General features: G+C 34.3%; 1 protein-coding gene across 1 annotated transcript; it reads right to left on the reverse strand.

Annotated features, from left to right (window-relative positions):
* Positions 1-1871: 1871 nt before the first annotated feature.
* LOC100799445 (putative callose synthase 8) lies at positions 1872-24352 on the reverse strand. Its single transcript, XM_006598089.4, has 41 exons — positions 23829-24352; positions 22590-22690; positions 22134-22249; positions 21936-22023; positions 21691-21789; positions 21456-21575; positions 21154-21246; positions 20980-21071; positions 20593-20719; positions 20005-20142; positions 19856-19932; positions 19595-19763; positions 19277-19402; positions 19069-19186; positions 16470-16798; positions 15974-16026; positions 15810-15870; positions 15638-15719; positions 15511-15560; positions 15193-15279; positions 14975-15106; positions 14796-14887; positions 14641-14725; positions 14378-14538; positions 14085-14208; positions 13890-13981; positions 13636-13804; positions 13303-13454; positions 12877-12983; positions 12671-12793; positions 12520-12588; positions 12246-12414; positions 12050-12161; positions 11166-11285; positions 10945-11060; positions 4963-5046; positions 4304-4416; positions 3988-4217; positions 2784-3629; positions 2490-2675; positions 1872-2379 (listed from the first exon to the last, which is right to left on the reverse strand). Exons 1-41 carry the CDS (start codon positions 24079-24081, stop codon positions 2143-2145), a joined length of 5898 nt encoding a protein of 1965 aa, XP_006598152.1. The 5' UTR covers positions 24082-24352; the 3' UTR covers positions 1872-2142.
* Between the last annotated feature and the right edge of the window lie 279 nt (positions 24353-24631).

Consider the following 24631-nt stretch of genomic DNA (forward strand, 5'->3'; position numbering starts at 1 on the left):
GGAAAAATTATAATTTAATAAACATCCTAAAATAAACCCAATTTAATTTTCTAAGGATCCCTACACATGTTCATTCTAACCCCAATTGCGATAAACTCATCCCTTACCTCTAAGCAGGCTCATGTGTCTTTCGATAGCAATAGCGACATCTCTAGCAAGTTCCTGAGAAAGTTCCTGAGATTCCTCAATTTTTTCCTTTGATTGCTCTGATAGGGTTCCCAAATGTCAGAGAGAAAAAGGGATTGAAGCCTTCATTTTATACTGTCTTCGTGCGATTCTGTTTTCTCTCTTCATGGATATTATTTCACAAATCCCAATGGTGAAGGTGTGTGAAATTGAATCACGAATATTAAAATTTTACGACAATCCAATGGTTAACGAATTCGGGATCGTGGTTTTACCAAGACAGTTTTGGGTTTCTGCAAGAAAAAAAATATTACAATGAAAAGTGTATTTCTCTCAATTCCGACATGATTTCAAAATTCCCAACGGTGAAAAGGCTCGGAATTGAGTTGCGAACCTGATTCTTAAATTTCACGGCGATCCAACGGTGAATGAGTTTGAGATCATTATTTTTCTGAGACAAGTTTGGTGGTCTGCGGGAAAAAGAGAGGGTTTTGGGAGGAGAAGAGAGAAAAACGAAAATGAGGAAAAGAGGAGGCATCATCGGTATGAAAACTGACCTAACATATCACTATTTATATCTAGGATACTCACAGCTTATTATTTACTCTATTTATTTATTTTTATTATTTTATATAAAGGAACTCTATTTTATTTCCCATCAAATAAATAAATCAAATATATATATATATATATATATATATATATATATATATATATATATATATATATACACACATTATTTTATTACAACTATTTTTTCTTTATTTATTTGATTATAAAAACTTCACCGTTCTCTAAAACTTTATTTATTTATTTATTTATACTAAAAATCCTTTTTAATTTATTTACAAAAAATGAGATGTTACAAACGAGATCGTCACTAAGGTCCTAGGTGAGGATGGTTTGTGGGGTGGTCCTTCCCACGTTTCCGGCTTGGTCCCATAATGAAGGTTGCATCAACATGTCTTGGGGGTTTGATTTGAGGTTGAGTGGCAAAGGAGAAGTGTGGGAACTCTAGGGAGAGTGAGGTTGGGAAACATGGGGGTGGGGGTAGTAAGAGAGAATGAAGAAGAGAGTGACCACGTTAATGTTAAGGCTAACAGAAGGACTATTGAACTTTTTAATTAAGATAAAGGCAAAATTGTATTTTTGGTCTCCAGTTTATCTCCAGTTTCGAATTTTGGTCCTCCAGTAATTTAATTCATAAATTTGGTCCTCCTATTTTGTAAAATCGTGCAATGTTGATCCCCTAGGCCACAATTGAACATTGACCGTTAACAAGTGATGTTGACTGCCACGTGTCAAGTTCTTATTGGATGATGAGTGTCATGTATCATGTTTTGATTGGTCAATGAAAACAACAATGCATTTCATTTTTCATGGAGTTGACATCCAATCAGAAGATGACACGTGACAATCATCATTAAATAAGAACACGACACGTGATAGTCAACATCACTTGTTAACGGTTAACGTCCAATTGTGGCCTGGGGGACCAACATTGCACGATTTTACAAAATAGAAAAACTAAATTTGTAAATTAAATTACCAGGAGATTAAATCCGAAACTGGAGATAAACTAGGGGACTAAATTTATAATTTTGCCTAAGATAAAAGAAATAAACTTTTGAAATGATAACGTATGAAACTGAAAAATAAAAATAAAAAATAAGGGAACAATACGTCATTTAGCCAATTAAAAACAGAAAAGCTCACTTTAGATGGAAAGAATGGTAAAATGATGATAAAGGTAGCAAGTTTTGTATGGTATGTATTATTTTGAGTATAGAATGGTGATCTTTGCTTGAAGCAAATACAGTTTTAATTGCCTTTCCTTCATCTTATTAAACTACGCATTGAGAAACAATAATTTCATCTTTTGTACAATCATGACTATATACCAATATGAATGCAGCTATACACGCTGTAACCTTTATCTAGTAATTCCTAAAATCTTCCTATAGAATATCAAGACATTGTCGCTTGACTGTACAGAAGCAAGTACGAGAATCATGATCAAGTTCTGTGCTTCTTCTTTTTTCCTGCCAGAATTGGTTGGATTTGCAAGTGCCTTTTGAATGCCTCGTTGAAAAGAAAACGAGCATGGAAAGCTTTAATAATTGGTAACCATGCCAAAATAGCTATAGGTCCAAAAAGAACTATCCCCATTCCATAATCAAATTCTCTAGCAAGTGCTCGTGTGAAGTCCCACAACCCTGTGTGCTCTATTTTTGGCCTTGCAGCTTGTGCCATCTGAACCAACAAAAAGTATTTCATGGATTAAGTCCAGGAAAAATATCATGGCAAACAAATTGAAAAGGTGACACAGTTTAGCTCAAGCAAGGTTGCTAAAAGATTATTACCATTATCAATCCCCACGCGGTTGGCATGAATGCTAGACAGCAAACGAAAAGGTCCGTCAATGACAATTCACATATAATAGAAAGAGTAAAGATGATGGCAAGAACAGCCAGGAACAGGAATGCTTTGAAAAATCTGAATCCAAGCTGATAATTAGCACTGAGTAGTTGCCTTCCCATGTTAACAGCCTGCACGGATGTTTAATTATGTTATTAACATGCAATTGTACTATTTGGTGAATTTTGCTGACTAAATTTCTTGAAAGAAGAGTAAGGGAGAGGCCATGGAGAAGTTACCTTCACCAAGAGGAAAATTGCAACAATCACAATCCAAGAAAGGACATAAACCAGAAAGTTTTTGCTATGCTGAGAGATGTCTAGGTGATAGACCAAACCATACTGATAGATGAAAAAACGGAGAGAAAGCAATACTTCAGTCAACCTAGAACCGAAACCTGACCACCGAAGATGAGCTTGCTCATCGTGCCACCAAGAATGCCAACTTTTATCTTGTTGAATTCCTATACCACCCTGTTGTCTGATCCATTTATTCCACTCTTTCCAGTCATCTACTGTCTTGGTCCAACTGAACCCAGCAGGGTTAAAGAGAAAAGGCGCACACAACCAAGTCAATGACATGAACCAAATGGCATATGTTATCAACACATATGCCATGCTACTTTGATAGGACCTCCTGAACATGTTATAAACAATCAACAACAGCAATAGCTCAAACGCCTTAACAAAGTGGCTTCTTGAATACAATCTGTAATTCTCAGTGAAGCTAGCATGGAAGACAACTTTGCGCCCTGTTGGTCTGTACTTTGCACCCCCGTGCAAAAGCGTTCGGCCATAGTAATGTGTTTTCGTTCCAAGGGCGAAAGTGAAGAAAACAGCAGCCAACTGCAATTGCATAAGGACAAAGTCCTTTAGGGCTGTGAGGAAACCTCTCTCAAGCCCTATTTCCATCACCATTGGCAAGCCTGTCAGAAGTCCAAGTTGTATGAAGGACTGGGAGGCAAGAGCCGTTTCTAACGACTGTACATTCTTGATTCGAGCCTCAATGATAAGTGCTCTTTCCAACCCACTAAGCACCAGGTATAGCTGCCCGTAGAGAAATACATAGATTCCTATCACTGAAATCTGTGGAGTAATTCAATACAAATTTAGATTAGTCAAACCTGATGGCACTTTCATTTATGATTAAATAAAACATCAGACAAGCTGATGTTAGCTTTAGAATTTGGGGAATGACCTATGAATAATATTTTAATGTGATACTATGTGTTTATCTAAGATGTAATGCAAGATCATGGAAACTGCAAACTTAAAATTTGTTTGCTTTATACAGAATGACTTGTTGTCAATTCCAATACTTCATGTCTTGTAGTGAAAAGTGAATAGACAACAATAATAGGATATGTCAGCATTCCATGTAGTAACAATGTATTGCAATTAAAAGCGAAAAAAGAAAAAGAAATTGATGGTTCAATAAAATTACCAAGCTGCTGAAGTAAAATCCAATTGTAGTGAAATAGCATGATAGCATCCGGAAAAAATCGAATTGCCGCCCAAGGCGGAACATGTCACGGCTTATAGTTTGCTCACAGTTTCCATTTGCTACCTTGGCTTCAAATTTTGAGATCTGGTTTAGAGCTACATCACGACCTTTGCCAATTTGCAAGTATTCATGGTAGGAAATACATCCCCGTCTTAAAGTTGAATTAAATCCTGCATATGGCATAAACACATTTTTACATGTCTCCATTATCACAAACAAGTGGTAAGAATATAATTTTGAAGTCATCAATTCCTACCAGCAAAAACATCCTCACTCAAGTTAATTGTTTTAGATGCTTTGCTTATTCCTCCTCTCGTGATATGAAAAACCCTATCAAATACATCTGGATGACCATAGTGGAAGCGCACCCTGATTGAGAAAATACATTAGAAATAATAAGTAAGCAAATAATAGAGTTAAAACACATCATTAAAAAAATTGGTGATGTGATGAGATGAATGTAGTAATTCAGAGGAGCAAGAGCCTTTTGAGAAGAACAGAACAGAATATAATAAAACAGAATGAGGGAAAATACTTAATCAGATTTCATATATTTATATATGCAAGAAAATCTAATTTACTGATAGGAGTAAATGAAAATAAGGACCACCATTAATTTAATGAAGAGAAACTAGATTACACAAACATATCCCAGCAAAGATGTCAGAGAAATTTGAAGTAAAAAAAATAAATTAATTCTCTTGATTGCAGATATCCAAATCACAAGTCTTACAATGAAGACCATTTGCTTGCATGACCAATACTACTTCTTGTTTATACAACTAGAAAAAAAATAAGTATATGAAAGTATCAATTCAAAATTATTGCAGGTTTGCTAAATAATCATTCAACACTCAATGACCTTTTCCAATCTTAGTTGCTTATATTTTCAGAATGACATTTTACATTTATTACCTGAGAGGATTAGCCAGAAGCCTTTGACCAATAGTGACAAAGCTGGTCTCTTGATATGACATGAACCATGCCAAAGAAGACACACTGAAGTTAAAAAGAGCATCGAGAACATCCTATTAGTATATTAAACATCTGTCTAATATTAATGTTAAAGACGTTTATGAGTAAGGGGAAAAAGAAAGTGCAGAACAAAAAGATGTAACTGTAAAATAGAAAAGGAAAATGATGGAAGAAAGAGAAAACGTATAAGAGCTATCACAGTATCATGTATTATTGTCAGGTAGCACACTTATAATTAATCTATTCTAAACACATTAGGTTTTATACATTTCTCATATGAAGGGCCAGCCCATATAGCATGGAATAATTTCTTAGACTTAGACCTTGTTCACGCATTCAAAGGAACATGTGATTACCATTGTGCATAATATGAAATATGTATATTATTCTAATGAAAGGAATTTGATGCAGTGCAGGGTTGATCAATATTAGAGTTTTAACAGAATCATATAGAAGATAAGAGAGAAAGAGAGAAATGAAAATGACATTAAGCCACTGAACTTTGTAGTACAGTATGGTATTTATAGACTAGTATAGTCAGTTATAACAACTAACCAACTCACGTTAGCTGAGAGTGCAGTTGAATACTGCAACTCTCAGTATATTACTCTAATACCTCCCTTAAACTCAAGGTGGTTGGGACTTCAAAGAAGCCTCAATCACATCGAGTTTGGCCCTTGAAAAGCAAATCTAGTTGGAGAAAGGGGATTGGTAAGGGCATCTGCCCATTGATCAAGAGCAGGAAAATGCTGAACTATGAGCTGCTTGGTCAAAACTTTCTTGCATGAAGGACTGGGTTGTGGGAAATGACAACTGCACTTTGATTATCACAAAAGACAATAGGAGGGATAAAGGGAACTTAGAGTTCAGTCAACAAGGTCTGAATCCACGAGATTTCTGCAGCAATCTGAGCTAAGCTACATGATATTCTGCCTCCGTGCTGGATCTAGCAACAACTTGCTGCTTGTGGGACCATCAAGATATGAGGTTAGGACCAAAATAGACTGTTGCACTAGAAGTTGACCTTCTGTCATCAACATCAGATGCCCAGTCTGCATTACAAAGAGCTCTAATAGGGTAGGATTGACTCCGGATAGTAGGTCTGAGATGAAGACCACATAAAACAGTTCTTTTTAAATACCTTAGGATTCTCTTGACTACAACCTAGTGAGATTCTAAGGGATTGGCCATAAATTGACAAACCTTGTTTACTGAATAACTCTCAGGTCGAGTGATGGTTAAGCATTGAAGAGCACCTACCACAGATCTGTACAGAGTAGGTCAGAAAACAGATCTGAGCCAATTTTTGTGAGTTTGCAACTTGAAGCCATATGGGATGAGATAGATTGAGCTTCTGTCATACTAGTTTTCTACAACAAATCTCTGATATATTTACTGAGTGAATAATAGTGACTTGTCAGAAAGAGTTTTGACTTCAATTCCAAGAAAATAATCTAGTGAACCAAGCTGTTTGAGGGAAAACTTGGAATTTAGTTGAGAAGTGAGATGCTGAATCAAAGAAATAGATCTGCCAGTGATGATGATATCATCCACACAAACAAGTAAAATGTGTGAGAATTAGTCTTGTAGATGAAGAGTGAAGGATCACATTTTCTTGCAACAAATCCAAATTGAAGTAATGTGGACTGAAGTCTTTCAAACCATTGTCTAGGAGCCTGCTTAAGTCCATAGAGAGCTCAATTCAGTTTACATACAAAGGTAGAGTAGGAGTTTTGAGCCTAGTGGTTGAGACTCATAGACAGTCTCATGAAGGAAACCATTCAGGAATGCATTATTGACATCTAACTGAGCAAAAGACCATTGATTAGTGATAGTTAATGTTAAAATAAGTCTGATGGCAACAGGTTTTACCACAGGTGTAACATCCCATTTTTCGTAGACTAAATTAAAAATGATTGTTATTTATAAATAAATAGAGTTTTATAAAATGATGAGGTTTTTATAATTAAATAAATAAGGAGAAATAACTTTATTAATTAAAATAATGATTTTAGAGAAAATAAAGAGGATATTTTATTTATTCATTTGATAGGGAATAAAATATAATTTGTTTTTATAAAATAATAAACATAAATAAATAGAGTAAATAATAATTTATAAATACCCTATGTATAAATAGAGACGTGTTAGGTCAGTTTTCACACCGACTATGTCTCCTCTTCCTCTCAATTTCATTTTCCCCTTTTCTCCTCGCAAAATCCTCTCTTTTCCCGCACACCACCAAATCTATCTAAGAAAAATGATAATCTTAGACTCATTCACCGTTGGATCGTCGTAAAATTTAAATACCAAGTTCGCAACTCAATTCTGAACACTTTCACCATTGGGAATTTTGAAATCATGTCGGAGCTGAGAGAAATACAGTTCGCATCGTAGCCTTTTCTTTTCCCGCAGAAATCCAAAACTGTCTCGGTAAAACTACGATCCTGAACTCGTTAACCATTGGATTGTCGTAAAATTTTGATATGTTGGTCACGATTCAATTCCACACACCTTCACTGTTGGGATTTACTAATATCCACGGAGAGAGGGAACAAAATTGCACGAAGACAGTACAAAATGGAGGCTTCAATCCCTTCTCCTTCTCTTTGACGTTTGGGAACTCTACCAGAACAATCAAAGGAAAAGCTTGAAGAATCACAGGAGATTGCTAGAGATGCCGCTATCACTGTCGGAATACACACGTGAGCCCGCTTAGAGGTAAGAGATGAGTTTATCGCAATCGAGGTTAGAATGAACATGTGTAGGGATCCTTAGACTATTAAATCGAGATTTATTTTGGGATGTTTATTGAATTACAATTTTTCCTTTATGATTATAAATACAATATTGTTGTGTTCTACGTACCAATTGATGATCTGATGAAAATTGATTGATAAACTTGAGTTCTCTTGATGTTTTTGTATTTTGACCCATGATTTTAATTAATTGATTTTGATATAATTGTGAGAAACTGTTTGAGGGGTTTTATTCCCCATGTTATGATCAATCTTTTGTATAAATTATTATGCTGAGATTATGAAATGATGATTCAAATTGTGAGTATGTGATAAATTGAACATGCGATGAATGATGAAATACATGTGTATTGAGATGAGATGTGTGTATTGAGTTGTGAGCTATGAACTGTGCAATCACACAATTGTAAGACCCTTTAAGGGCGACGGGTATTGTGATGAGATTCACTGTGGGAACCCGACGAGCTAAAATGATTTTGAAAACAATTGAGTAATTGTGTGTATTGCATAGTTCATAGGTAAAATGTATATGATTCATGAAGTGTGATAACGTGTTAAATTGAGATTATACTATTGTGATTGAGATCGAGTGCATGTGATAAATTGAGTATGCATGTGATTGAGATGTGTGCATTGAGTTATAAACTATGAATTGTACAATCACACGACTATAAGACCCTTTAAGGGTGACGAGTTAATGCTAAGTCCCTTTAAGGGCGACTAGGTGAATTGATGTGAGCTATGTTTAAGTAATTTTTATTTTGTTTTTATGATATTTATACCTACATGTTGTCTCGTTACTCTTCATTAGTTAGGAATGTGATAACTCACTCCCGGTGTACTGTTTGTGTATGGATCCTGTGATGATCTTGAACTTTGTGTTCGGGGGAGGAAATGACTAGGTGAATTGCTTTAAGGAATCTTGTGCTGAAGGACGTCGGGACACAATACTCTGATAGGATGTGATATTGGGACATAAGTCTGCATATTAGTTGCATGATGTTAGTCTATTTCATTTTACCTCACTGATTTAACAAAACATTTTGTAGTTTTAGACGACCTTATTTTGAGTCGAAGTGAATTTATTATTTATTTGGACAAGTTTTATTATGATGTTAGAAAGGTGAATGTGAACCTTTTATCCTTTTGAAAGACTTGTATTTAAATGTGTTTTAAAAGCTTTTAATTAAGTTTGATTTCTTATTTCTTTTATTATTAGTACATGTATGTATGGGGTAGAGAGTGCCACAACGGGAGAGAAAGTCTCAGAAAAGTCAAAGCCAACAGCTTGATTGAAACCTTTTGCCACAAGCCTGGCTTTGTACTTGTTGATGGAGCCATCTGCATTTTATTTCACTCTAAAAACCCACTTACAACCAATTGGTTTTCTGTCGGGAGGAAGAGGAACTAGATACCAAGTATAATTTTTCATTATAGCTTCATACTCCTGTTGCATGGCTGAAAGCCAATTAGGATCTGTAAAACCTTGTTTGACAGATTTGGGTTCACAATGAGCTAGCAGAAATGTAGGATTGGTTCTGGGTAAATAAATACCTGAATTAGATATGGTTTGCATAGGGTGGGTGTTTGGTGGTTTTTGAGGAGATGTAGGGTTAATAGAGGAGGATGTTACTTTTGGACTGATAGCTGGAATAGAAGTAACAATAGCAGGAAGAGACTGATCCGTGGGTTAAGTATTAGGGAACTGAATTGAACTGGATGATGAACTAGAAGCTGGAATAGGTATGTCAGTGTCAGATTGAACTGGCTAATGATTAGAAGAGGGCTGTGTAAAAACAGATGCAGACCTTCCAACATCAGGAGAATTGAGATGACTAGAGACATATGAGGTATGAGTTTGAGTGGGTTGAGGGGAATTAGAAGTAGGATTTGAGGGATTTGGATACTGAATGATAGGAATGAAAGGAAATTGAAAAAGAATGGAGAGGAAGTGGATTGATCGAGAGAAGTAGAAGTCTCAAACAAGTTAGCATAGGGAAACTTGGATTCATTGAAAATGAAATCCTTAGAGATGTAATTCTGCTTGAAGAAGACATACATTTATACCCTTTATGAGAGGTAGAATAACCTAAGAAAAGGCATTCAGTAGATCTAAAGTCTAGCTTGTGATTGTTGTAGGGTATAAGTAAAGGGAAACAAGCACATCCAAAGGTTTTGAGAAAAGTATAATCTGGAAACTTTTGGAACAACATATGATTGGGTATTGAAAAGTTTAGTGATGCTTTGGCTAGTCTGTTTATAAGATGTGCAAAAGGCAAAATCCCAAAATTTAAGAGGTAAGGAAGCATGATGCAGTAATGTAAGACCAAGCTCTACAATATGCCTGTTTTTTTTATTTCAATAACCCCATTTTGATGATGGGTGTGAGGACAAGTTAGTCATGTTGAATGCCATAGCTAGCTAAAACGGATGTAAATGGCCTAAACTCCCCTCCCCCAATCAGTTTGAAGACTTTTAATTTTGGAATTAAAATGTAATTCTGTCATAGCATTAAACTTTTGAAAAACATTGAGGGTTTCAGATTTACTTTTGAGAAGATAAATCAAAGTGATACAAGAATAAGCATCAACAAAATTTATATAATAGATAAATCCATTAGTTGAAGACACATGAGAGGATCCCCATAGATCACTATAAACCAAATCAAGAGAAGTATAAACAGATTGAGAAGAAGAGGAAGGAAGTCTAGAGACTTTCCTACTTTTGCATGGAAACCACTTTTTAAGCGAGACCGGATTGCTTCTAGCAATGTGCTAGACAATATTTTAGCCAAATTTCATCTTTTAAGGGGTCGAAATGAAAATTTTATCTTGAACTTATTTTTAGGGGGTATTTTTGCTATTTTCTTAAATGTAAGGGCCTTTTTGGCATTTTACTGTTTCTTGCTTTAGGGTTTCTGGTGTATTAGTACTTTTCTATTTATATGTACCTAAGCCTCCTTGATGGAAGATTTTGATTCAATAAAATTGAGGTTTTTGCAATTTGTCTCAACCCTCGGTATTCTTAGGAATCAATGAGATGTTGAGCCCTCGTTTCCCCTTCCCTTTCCCTTCATGTTTCGCTGCATCAGGAATCTTGCTCAGTTTCCTCTATTGTCATCACAATGTGGTTTTTTTTTTTTTTTAATTTAGGGGATACTAACCTTCCTGTGAAAATGTGTTCCCTTAAACCAAGTATTGTAGGAGGACGCCTTCCTTGGCGTTGAAGAAATTCTTGAAGAAGGTTTCTCATTTTTAGAGCTTCTTCCAAGTAATTATCCTGTAAAATCAGATACTCGTAAGAACATAATAGAAATGATCAAGTTTTGTATACGATGAAAGTAAATATTTAATTTGCAAGAAGGTAAATAGAAATTATGCCTACTTGGTTCATATCAATTGTTTGGAGTGCTTCACCACGAGTGAATATTATTGCATTGTTTTGGTTTTCAGGCTTCCCTTCTCCAAGATGTGGTGTACCTGGTAGTTTTATTTGATATATTGTCTATAAAAGAAGCAAGATTCTTATCAAGTCAACAATGATGCATCTGAATAAAAATTTTATTAACAGTAAAGGAGCAGATAACCATCTGATTTGGTAAATTTTTGTGTAAGTTTGACACTAGAGATATTAATAAAACCAATTTTTAGCCTTGGCCTTATAAATTGTGCTTTTGGGTGTTGTTCTCATTACATCACATCAAAGTTTGACGGAGAAAACGGTCAAGAGTATTTTCTTTCCAACCTCATTCTCTTAATCGTATCATTGTGGTCTTGCGGACTTATGCTTTGGTCATTTTTCAAGTTGAAGCCCGAAAGACATTATAAGACTGTAGTGATCAAAAGCAAATGTCTAGTACCTTGAGCTTTTGAGAATTGAGACAGTTCCTTAATAGTTTTTTCAATCAAATTCATTAAGGAACATTTTTTCAAAAATTAATATATTGAGAAGATTGTAAAGTCTTTTTTTGTCAAGGGTTAAAATTTCACTTTTCTAAGAACAATATTGATACATATTGGTAGCAACCAGCCATTCATAGAGTACCATTTGATCCTACTGCATGGAATCTGAGCAACTTGTACGTGTTTGACCATCATATTTTCAGATACTTTTGTATTTACAGTGATGCATTCAGCAGAGCTCTATTTTTTTTTCCAAATACTTACATACTATGCAAACAAGAATTTAGAGATAATGCTTGCATATTTCTTTTAGTATCACTAATGCACGTTTCCAAGACTAATGCTTTTTATGTTGTAAAAACATACCTGTTCAAAACCATTGACAACTTTAACCAGTTTAGATGAATATACTTTATGAGGTTTACCCTGAACTATCTCCTCTTTTTCCTCAACATAAGCTACACGAAGAGATGGGTACCTGCAGGTAATACATGCTTGCAAGGTTTATTTTCTACTTATTCAATATGAAGAAGCAAGACATCTTTCTCTTGTAAAAACTTACCTTATCATCAAATCGATCATATCTTGATAACGAGGATCATTCGAAGCCTTTTGTGATGCAAATGACTGACAGGAAATGACATAGGTGTATTTCATGTCTGCTAGTGCTTCTAGACGAGCAAACAATGCCCTATTACCTCTTTCGGCAGTCTCATAACCCTCAAGAATATCTGGTTTAACAGAAACAATCATGCAATGATTTGAGTTTGTTGATTTTATTTTCCTATATTTCTTTGCACCATAGCAAAATACTGGTGGATAATGTTGTTACAAACCTTCTTCTTCAGCCATGTCAAGAAATGCTTGTAATTTTAAGGCTTCTCTGTAGTACATCATCCCTCTAACTGTTACAAATATGATCGCAATGATCAAATATTGACTTACAATTACATGAATATCCAAATGAGAATAGCATAAAAACTGTACCTGTTCTGCTTAGTGTCTGGCCCCGGAATGAAGCCCACAGTCTAAGATCTTCTGTTTTGTGTTCATCTTCTAAACTCTTACGGTTATCACAACCCATGCGTTCCAAAAAATTTGTCCATTCATCTATTGAAATTGGTGAAACAATCTATGAAATGAATTCAAATAGAATGTTTATTATATGTAATTTAATTCAAATGTTTAGCCACCTGGATATATCTTTTGCATGTAGAAGATGATGGAGTCCTCCTCTTTATCTGAACCAAGCTCCTTAAGCGAAAAATTAATGTCCTCGATGTAATGTGGAGTTATAACACTACCAATCATGTCATATATCAGACACAGTTCTGTGATCGAAATACAAGGCTAGAATAATGTTCACTGAATGCTTTTTTACAAGTTTAAAGTCCGTATGTCATTTATCACTGAAAGGTTTGATTCTTAGTTTGATATGTCTTCATTGAATAAAGAAATTCTCATTATGTCATTTATAATTGATGGATAGTAAAGTTGGAGAGTTCAAATTAAATAGTAATAATGAGAGACGTGGTATGAATACCACTTCAAGAACAGAATGAATCGTATAGTTCCAACCTATAAAAGTAAATGCAATGCTCATGGACATATATAATTACCAGAATGGCATCATATTGTGCACTTTTGGAGCATCAGGCATATCTGTAAACAGAGAAGTAGCAAAGAATGATATGCGCCTACGAGCATCTAAGTTTGCAGGCACATCCATTGCTGTATCTTTGACTGTAAGCAACAAATGAAAACGCTTGATCTGTCATGAACAGGATGATTATATCAGCATAGTATGAGTTGAAATCAAATATAGTTTTGAGATGGAATTTCTCATTACTATATATGTGTGCCAGCATTTAAATGTGAACTTGTGAATTTAATTACTAGTCCCAGATTACAGGAGAATGACAAGAAAACATTATATAGGCAATAAACATCACCTTTTCCATCAGAGGACCACTTTCTGGCAATGGAAAATGGATGGAATTCTCATTGGCAAATGGATAGAAATCTCTATTCATTTCCACACTGTCAAATAGTTGATCATCATTTCTAAAATAGACAAAGCCACACTCATTTTGTTCGGGAAAGTGAAACATATCCAATATTCTGTACAAATTTAGTAAGCAATTAGAAACTGAAGCATCGCAAATTGTAATGTAGTAAAGGATAACAGATTCTTAAGCAACAATACCTCGAATCAACCATCATATCATTTGTTACAAGTTCAAACACATCTAACAAGGCCTTCACTACTTTGTGCTGATGGTCTTTATCTCCCTCCATCTTTTGACATTTACATCAAAATTATTAGGACTCGAAATTACTAATCATACAAATTTGTCAACACCAGTACTTAGCCTTTAGTTTAGGTCTAGGAAACAATTACCAGAAGTTCAGCTAGCTCAACAACCTTAGCATGTAGAGCTGGGAGAACTTTCAAGTTAAAGTTCTTTAGAAGACTTGTTTCTTGGATATGCTTTTCAATTTCGCTTAGTATATCACATATGATCCTAAATAAGCATAAACAACTACCATATCAAAAACCATGTCAAACTTTTGTAGGTTAGAAGTAAAGACAAACAGGTAACCTTCACTAGGAGAAAATGATAAGATTCTATAGAATACAACAGTAGTTGAAGAAGGAAGATTGTATCTAGATAAACATTCCATTTTATTTACCTTTTCTCAATGCTACCCACAACAAGAATTTCAAGCACGTATTTCAGTGACTGGTAACACTCTCTTACAGCATAAAACATGTATTTGTCTTTTGTAATTTTCTTGACAAGAATCTCTTCCTTTCCCTCAAAATCTTTAGCAATGGTCAAAGCTGTAGAAAACTAGAATACATAGCAAGAAGAGTTCTTTAATAAATAAAAAGGTGTACAGTTAATAATTCTACAACAGTGATCTCATAATATTTTTGGTTAAAAGTTCATTACCTTATTTGCCAAGAGGAAAACAGGCCAACGAACCTTAGCAGAAAACAATTCTGAAGACACAGGCATCATCATCAAATCCATCTCTCTGTTGAAAAAATCATTGTCAGGTGTTGGAATAAGACAAAGAAGTGCAGGAAAGTTACAACAAACATCACCTGTTACTAATCAAGTCTTCAAGACGAAGATGATTTACAATTTGATTCCATACTACAACAAATTTTGCAGTGGCATTTTTTTCATCTGGCAACTGTGATACAGATTAGTGGTCAACATAAAGAGAACAGATACACTGAAATAATCTCATCTTAATTACCATTACTAATTTAGAACACACCTTTTGGAATATATTACTGAGGAGACCTTTTCTTTTCTTTTTACCACGTTTGGAAGATGGTGGGATCAGACAGACATTAAATGCTGAAGGTAAGGAGTCAAATTTACTTCTCAGCATTCCGAGTGTCCTTATCTATTGTCAATAAGAGAGGTGAGATGACCATTTTGTTTCTGTGGGAAAAGAAAGAGAGAAAGAAGAAAATAAAAACCACAGCTTACCTCACCAAGGTGATGTAAAACGCCATAAAGTCCACCAATTATTGTACAGAAAACAGAATACCAAATTTGTGTGTCCATAAAATATACCTTTAAGGAACATAGAATGGAATACTGTTAACCATCAATAAATATGGTTTTCTTAAAGAAAGAATCATTACATAAGGAATTTTATCTAAACACATAATGCCTGATAGACCACTTCATCAGTAGAGCATATCCACCCCCCCACCCCATAACATCAATGTAAGGATATCTATAATGATGATTGGAAGTTAAAAGCACAGAAGTGTATGTGTCAGAGCAATGATTCAGACTCACAATTACTACAGGGCTCCATACAGCCACAATTGCACCAGCATTACTTTTAACTGCAGCACAATCAAACCGTTGTAAGAGACATTAACTAATCCCTTATGTGACTGAAACAATTAGAAATGAAGCATACCTTTTGGAAAAAGCTCATGCCATTCATACTTCTTTACACCAATTTTCATAATCTGTCTGGTAGGTGCTATGAGTGGTTTTACCTGCATGTATTGATATTGCTTTGGTCACTAAGAGTAAGTTGATGAAACCAAATTAGTATATCCCCATAATTGATACTCTGCTATTATTACCTCAAAACTGTAGCTAAACACAAATTTACATGATAACACCAATATCCAAAACAATGTGTACCTATATTGGAAGAAATTCAACATATTTATATATATTAGGATGGATATACTAAAGCAATTGAATGTAAACAACCAGAACAAGCCAACAAGGTAATAGGATATACTTTAAAACTGAAACCTGGTCTTCTTGCATCCCCCTACCAACATAGATTCTAGGCTGTATGATAAACAAATGTGACACTCAAGTTAGAACATCAAATGCCATGAATGAATATTATAGTCAATTACATGCACATATAAATCAGCTGGAAGATAATTTATACTTATTTGTGAATTCTAGAGCTGACTGACTAATGATGAAAAATCAACACAACAAACAGATGTAGTCCTCCCGAATGAAGGAACAAAAGGAATAGTTTTGACCAAAAGTAATATTGATTGCAGTAAAAGATAATGCATATATAATGATATTACTAAGATGATGTAAGAAAAAATTCTGGACTCATTAAAGCAAGAAACATACAAAAGTAGATACTGGAATGATTATTAAGATCTGTTGTGTAATTGTATTAAAAGTTCATTAAAACAGTAAATTGGTCTAGCAATTCTGCAAAGTTAACATGCTGTTGGAAAATATAGTAACAAATAAGATGAACATACCTGAGTCCACCAAGACAAAACTCTGCATATCTTGTAATTAGAGACCTCAATATACTTGGCAACAGCAGGGACAAAAAATAACACAACTTCAACTGCATTAGTTGTCAGATATATTGCTGCTGCAACCATATAGGAAGTAAAGCACCATTCCTCAACCAAGCTTCCATACTTTGTGGAATAACAAGTATATTTTCTTCTTGAATTAGCATAGCATACAGGAAGAACAATAGTCCATATAGTAGCTAAGACCAGCTTCACCACAAGTTTCACTTTTTGAGAATATTCCATGGTATATCTTGCTTTCCACATAAAAGCAATGTCTAAAATTGCTGTGATAAAAAACATGGGAACCTTTCTTATCATGATTATATGAGACGAAGAAGGGGCACACTATCAATATATAATGTCTAGAATGTTAATAGGGAAACTGAAAAATAAAATATAGAATCACAGATTAGCTGAGGCTGTTCTGTTTTTGTTGATCATTTGTTCATCGTTAAGATGGAATTGAATAATACAGCTAAGTGTAACCTACCATCCGCATAAAGACTGGTATATAAATTTTTGCCCAAAATTCCATCCATGAGTACACTAACTAAATTCTATCAGGTATGGAATTTGTAACTGTAGAAGCAAAGCTTCCAAGAGTATTTTGATGATGCCAAAGATTATTAAAAATTCATTCAAAAAAGATTAAAGAATCAAGAAGATTCAAGTGAAGATTTAAGAGAAGACTCAAGATATGCAAGAACCTCAAGAAAAACATCAAGATAAGTTTAAAAAGAATTTTTCAAAGAAAAGATTGAATAACACAAAATTGTCCAAGAGAATTTTTCAAGAAATATTTTTTTACCAGAGTTTTTACTCTCTGGTAATCGATTACCAAAAGCCCAAAATAGTTTTATAACTGATTTACAAAGTAGTAATCGATTACCATGGGCATGTAATCGATTACCATTGTCTTGTAATGTTTAAAAATATTTTTAAAATAGTATAATCGATTACACAATATTTGTAATCGATTACCAGTGATTTTGAACGTTAGATTTCAAACTTCAACATGAAGAGTCATAACCTTTGATAAAATAAACTGTGTAATCGATTATACCATTATGGTAATCGATTACCAGTGACTGGTTTTAAAGAAATTGCCAAGAATCACAACTTTTAACATGGTTTTTTCAAGATCCATCAAATGGCTATAAATATGTGACCATGACATGAATTTCAAAAGGCATTAATTCTGAACATCTTTCTAAAAGTTTTTGTTCAACATTTGCTTTGTCAAGAAAAATTCATTGGACAAAAACTTGTGCTATTCTATTTTCCTCCTCTCCTCCATTCTTACAAAAAGCTTTTCAAGAGACCGACTCTTGGTTATAAAATGTTTTTCAAGAGACGGTCTACTTGGTTCAAGGAACAAGTTTGTTCCTTGGTTGAATCACTGGACACAAAGGAGTAACGTCCTTTGGGGTTCATTGCAAGAAGTGGAATTTGCTTCTTGGTGTAATCACTGAACACAAAGGAGGAAGGTTCTTTGAGGTTCATTGCAAGAGGTGGGATTGTCTCTTGGTGTAATCATTGAACACAAAGGAGGAAAGTCCTTTGGGGTTCATTGCAAGAAGTGGAATTTGCTTCTTGGTGTAAACATTGAACACAAAGGAGAAAAGTCCCTTGTGGTTCATTGCTTGTAAAGGGTTTTTACAAGGTTAGTGAAAACGCTCAAGTGGAATTTGCTTGAGGACTGGACGTAGGCACGGGTTGTGGCCGAACCAGTATAAATCCGGTTTTGCATTCTCTCTTTCCTTAATCTCTTTTACTTTCTGTTGTGTTTATATTTCTTTAAGTTTATTTCTCCTTAATTATTTGTTATTCGAGTAACTTACAGTTAAAGAAATAATTGAATCTAGAGAATATCTAAGGGAAAATTTTTAATTAAGAATAGTCAATGAAATCTTAATTCAACTTCCCCCTTCTTAAAATTTTTGAGACCACTTGTCCAACAGTAACACTACTAGTATTAATTCTTTTAAGTACAGTTGTCCAAACAAAATGCTTAACCAGAGATGGAATTTTGGATTTCCAAAGGTATTTATCAAAAAGGAATTTCTCTTTATTGAAATGATTGATCAAGAAAATGGATAGAGATTTACAGGGATATACACTAGACCAATCAAGTGTCGAAATTCTATTATCCAAATTGGAAGACAAATGAAGAGAAACACGGAAAAGGAAAAAGGATTCCAGTACTGAATCTTCTTCAATTAGATTTCATAAAAACTTTAAATTCCACAAAATGTGAGGAATGAAATCAACCTCCCAACACAAATACCCCAAGAAGATAAAATGTCTAAGGACTTAAGTGGCTGGAAGTAGTCAATGGATTAGCATTGCAACAATTCTGGGGTATGCCATTCTACTCATTATTGTTTGGTCCGGCAAGGAAGAAGGGAAACAGTTTTGGACAGCTGTCCTCCTCCTTAAAAAGCGGCCAATAAAAATATTTAACAGTGATACCATATTAAAAAGTTTACATTTATTTGTTTCATCCGATTAAACAAACTTCAATGTCAATTAATGATATAAAAGAACACCATACCTTGAATAAGTTTAAGATATGCAGAGGTAATGAAGATGGTAATTATGTCCTCAAATACTACGGCATCTAATAACTGTATTGGAGATCCCAAGTCATGACAAGCAATGATTATTATGGCCTGAGAACCAACAAAAAATTCAAATTTATAGATTATCTATCATAAGAAGCAGAAATTTGTAAATAATCAGCACTAGATTTTTGAGTAAACCTGAAGGGATAGAATAAAAAAGCTCCACATTCTATCAAAGCATCTAAAAATTTGCCAGAATGAACGAATCTCTACAAAATTTGTCTTTCCTAGCCATTGTGGTTCATGGATTTCCTCCCTTGTATCCTGTACAAAGAAAAATGAAAACAGGTATATTATGTCAGCATGGAGTGGTAGTCTCTGACAGGTAGTAGAATTATTCCAACCTTTCCTAGTGACATATGAAACAAAGAAAACAAGAGAAATTTCATATTGCTTTAGTTTAATGTTTCAAACAAGAGAAATCTGAAGTACAATGCATGAGAATCGCAGAATCACCTCTGGTTCTTCTTCATCCCTCTTTTCTCTCTTCTTCTTCTCTTTTGTTTTACCAGGTGACACAACAAGAGCATTCTTGACATCTGGTTTTGGTTTATTTCTAGACTTTACAAAGAAAAATTCATGATCAAGACGCATGGGCCAACCAATTTTGAAACAATCAGGGGACCTGTATATATTGAACAGCAGTAAGGACATGATGATATGGAAACGATTTGGAAAGAAGGCAACATAAAAAAACTGGAGAAATTTAATGCTGACCAGAAATACTCATTCAGATCATCATAGTTTCTCCATACAGAATAATCAGCCGCCCCTCCTTTGCTATTGTCAACTTCCTTTGGTTTGAACAGAAGTTAGTTATATTGAAGAAGACAATCCAGAACAAAAGAGGATAGATTAGATAGTACCTGTTTTATGACAGTGTATATTCGGGTGACAACATTGTTAAGGAAAGACTCAGGTTCTCCTCCATATGCAGGCATGACTTTTTCCCATGTTGTTAAACTGATAGCACCACATAAAATTCCATGCAATTCATATGCCATCTTCAAAACACACAGAAAAAAGGACAAAAATAAATTTGAGAATAATCATAGTTATTAGAAATTTCTATTATGAATGAAAATAGAGGTCATGAGTGATTCTATCAAGCATTTATGTAACTTAATCATATATACCAACCCATTTTTCAATTTGAGATAAAAGAATAAAAAATCTATTAATTTACTAAGATTCTATCAACAACAAGGTTTTTCGCATGGATTAAACAACTCTATGATATTCCATGGTGAATCAAGGATTCAAGATTCTATCCATGAACCAAAATTTTATTACATAATCTTTGTTCATGAAATGTTTAAAATTACATATGGCATTTGTAGTATCACATAAAAAGGACATGTTATGTTTATAAACTAATAGACACTTGTGTAGTCTAACATTGTTATTTTATTTTAGAAAATAAAAATATAAGAATGTGTTGAGTTTCAATGTACATGATGAAAAATATAGCAGAGACATTCTGGCATGAACCGCAAATTAGCTGCCTCCCCCCATATGAGAAGGTAAAGCCCAATGTATAAAATTTTATATTGTTGGGATTCCTGCTTCACTAAAGGTAAACTGCAAAACAAGTAACGGGCTTACTAAGTAAAACAGAAGGTCAGAAAAAAGAAAGACTGTTCAAACAAAATAATTTATAGTGTAAATGAAATAAATAAAACAGAAAGAAAGCTTGAAGAAATCCATCATCATAATAATAATAATAATAGTCTTACAGAGATAAAGAGAAAGAGAGAAACATACCACCCTGTCTTTTATCAGAAGAACAACTACAATATAAATTATTGAAAGTTACAGTAGAATTAGATCAATAAACATACCGGATATTGCTTTTCCTTTCCAAAAACTTGCACCAATTTGTATAGTTTTTGAAAAACTTTCTCATCAATTCATCTACACCTCCTTCCCCTAACTGATATAAAAACAGGACAGTTATATTGTTGTCAAATATGATAAAGTAAAACCAAAAGATACATGTTCAACAGAAAATGCACCTTCAAAACAGATGTCTGGTTATGAGTTTGACGAGTCTGCATGTTGGCTAAGAGTAGAATAAGATGTTCCCTTTGGTTGGCCACATTGGCTTCCTAATGTCAAACACATCACAAAGAATGAAAAATAATGAAAGACTAGCTTTTTTTGAAGGCAATGAAAGACTAGTTAGAGCAATGATGATCATACATTACTGCATCATGTCCTCAAAACTGAACAACTGGGGAGTTTATTCTATGCAATAATCAGAATTATACAGAAGTGAAAAGGAAAGTTTGAGTCCAATTTAACAGGGAGAACTGACCTGGAATCCAAAACAATGCTGTAGAAAATCAAATAGATCCACAAAGGCTCCGTGCTTCTTGAAATCTTGTGCTGGGGGTAAACCACGAACATTGCGAATAACTGCAACGGCAGCCTTAATCTGTATCAATTTTGTTAGCACACTCAGTCCATCATATTGCAATTGAGTCTTCTGTGACTTGGACACAAGACATCAATGAAACTGGAAAATGTGAATCATTCAAGAAATATCAGACCTCAGACTTCTGCGTAATTGCATGCTGAATGCCTCCTTGCTCAAGTGGAAGGATGTTAAATTCAGTTTTTTTATGGATTGCATTTCCTTGGATAAGGGCCTATTTTGGAAAAAAAGTGAGAATCTTTAGGGAAAAGAAATACATGGTTAATTGATAATCTGGTTATTCCTGACTAAGCAGATTCATGAAATTACTAGGAAAGAGAAGTACAAGATATATGAAAAGGAAGAAATTAAAGGGTTCACCTGAGAACTAGCTGGATCTGTAACTGTCTTTAGCACCTCAAACAGAACAGTAGCAATATCTCGTGCATTTATCAATCTCTCTCTTCGACTGTTTAGATATAACACCATATGAGTTGGCTCAGTAGGCTACAAAGGCGTTTGCAAATTCGTGTTCAAAGGGAAAATGATGCACTTATAAGTCAAAGCACAGTAAGTTACCTTTGTTCTAGATCAAATGCTTTTTCATGTCTGATATAATAATCCCTGTAAGCACGGTATACATTTTTAAGTTCGCGAATGTCACTTGTTCCCTTCTTTTTCGTAACATGCTCATCCTGTATGTCACAATTCACAAAACAACATGCAATGATTAACTTCCCCAACCTCATAAGCAAAACAATGCATCAAGTATTGTTCCCACCATCCCAGTATAAATCCTATAAATGTTTCTGACTAGGGAAATTTAAATAGAGTTAAGAGACTAAAATCTTTTATCTCATGTTTTTCTCGGGTATATAGATGACAAGTCACAACAGGAAAGCTTAAACAAATCACGTCTTAAAATTCCAGTAACTTTTTTATTTAAAACATAAATCATTATTAATTTTTACTTTCATTCAGTTACTGCTAAGGACAATTTCTCTTGACAGTGTGAGCTTCAACATTTTTGTTTACCTGTTCAAGTCGATGAAGTAGTGAAGTTTTGAATTGTCTAACACCCCTTCCACTTGAATTTTTGTCCAAGTTGTGTGCAATCACAAAGGCATGAACACGACCTGCAAATTAGGTTTACTGGGACAATGTGAAATGCATATATTGATAATAATCAATAGGGAAATCTCAGTTTTAGTAAGTACAGGACTACCTATAAAGCAGGAAAATGTCAAATTCTAGAAAATACTCAATTCTTCTCTCTATATATACATGATTCTAATTCGTGTATTTCAACCAAAGTAAAAAGCCCAACACCTAGAAATTGCACAGTATGGAAATTGATCTACACGGATCCAATTCTCCTCTACCTACTTTTTCTTTTTTGATAATCCTCCTCTCCCTATTTGGTTTACACTTCTATTGAGATAATTTGTGCTTTTAGTGCAATTTATGGATTGAGATTAAGGTAATTGGTTGAATTGAGCCTCATTTGCTAACTTTATTTTACTTTTTACAAATATAACTAGTTAACTACAGTTAACAAAAATAGCCTTTAGTGGTAAATTTATTAACTAATCATCACCCATTATGTAACAGGTAACAACCAATTTAACTTACTACATAACAACCAGCGACAATTGTAGTTGCTCTGGGCGTGGCCTCCTAGATACCCATGTCCCACTAAGCATTCATAACTTCTTTCAAATTACATTAAAACAGCCCACATTACACATCATTTATCAAATGATTCTTTAATCTAGACCTCCCAAATAATAAAATAAAATAAAAAAGTGAAAAATTAAAAGGTTTAAATATGATTTTTGGTATTCTAAAAAAATAGAAAATTTGGGCTCTAATAAATATAACAATTGTTTAATTATTCTAGTTCCCATAAAAAACATTTACTTAGTTTTAGTCCCTTGTTACACTTACACTGATTTTAGTTCCTATACCCAGGAGAGGGATTAAAATTACATCATTTTGTTAAATGCAGAGACTAACAAAGAATGGCCTTATGGCCCTTCCCAGCATAAAAAAGAGAGACTAAAAAAGAATTCTTTTTACAGAGAATAAAACAAAAAATTGTGAAATTTTAAGGACTAAAAACATATTTAATTTTAGCTCAAATTCATACACTTTAAAAAGAAAGTTGCAGAGGATCCTCCAAATTATACACCAATTTCCGAAGAAACTGAATTTCCCAACAATCAACCAACATATGAAAAAAAGAGAGAGACCCAGATAGCAAAAAGGACTCACAAAGATAAGCAACACGAGGCTCTTCCTTTCCAAGCAAGTTAGCCACTCGAAGGAACCTTTGGATTTCAGAAGCAAAAACTGTTGGCAATCTTTCACTGTCAAAGGGTTCTGGAACATATTCAACGGTGTTGCTGCCATTGGTAATAGCCAACGTGACACGGGGTGCCTCTGATGCTGATGCCGTTGCCGTTGATGTCTCTCCTGGCTCGAAATAGATGCCACCAATGGGCTCTGCAGGCACAATCTCTGACATTGCTAGGAACTAAGAAACCAGCAAAAGGGTGATGACATGTATGCAAGGTATATATGTTGAATCTTCTCCATAATGTTTGCTTAGTGAGGTAAGCTTTGGTGCACTTTGCTTTGTGGACTAATTGAAAAGTTGAATGCATTCTTTTGCTTTTGCTTTTGGAGCTGTTTTTGATTTTGTTTTAACTTTAGAGTTTGTCTATGCGCTTTGCTTTGTGCACTGATTGCAAAGCTTATTGCATTCTTTTGCTTTTGCTTTTGGAGCTGTTTTTGTTTTAGTTGTAGCTTTCTTTCCCTCGGAGATGAGAAGAAGGGAAAAAACACAAACAAAGACACGCGTTCCTGGCTCATTGCTTTCTATATCAAAATTGTTAAGACTTCCTCCTATATAATATTTGCGTAGTCCTAACTACAACGACCACAAGCACGAGTTGTTAATTGTGAATATAATAATAGGACAAGTCCTGCAACGTGACATGCTTTCCTATAACAAATTTCTTAATGCTTAAGAAAGCGAGGTGCATGAAATTTAAAATATTGAATTCATAAAGGAA

This window comes from Glycine max, chromosome 15, assembly GCF_000004515.6.
Source record: "Glycine max cultivar Williams 82 chromosome 15, Glycine_max_v4.0, whole genome shotgun sequence".
Lineage (NCBI taxonomy): Eukaryota > Viridiplantae > Streptophyta > Magnoliopsida > Fabales > Fabaceae > Glycine > Glycine max.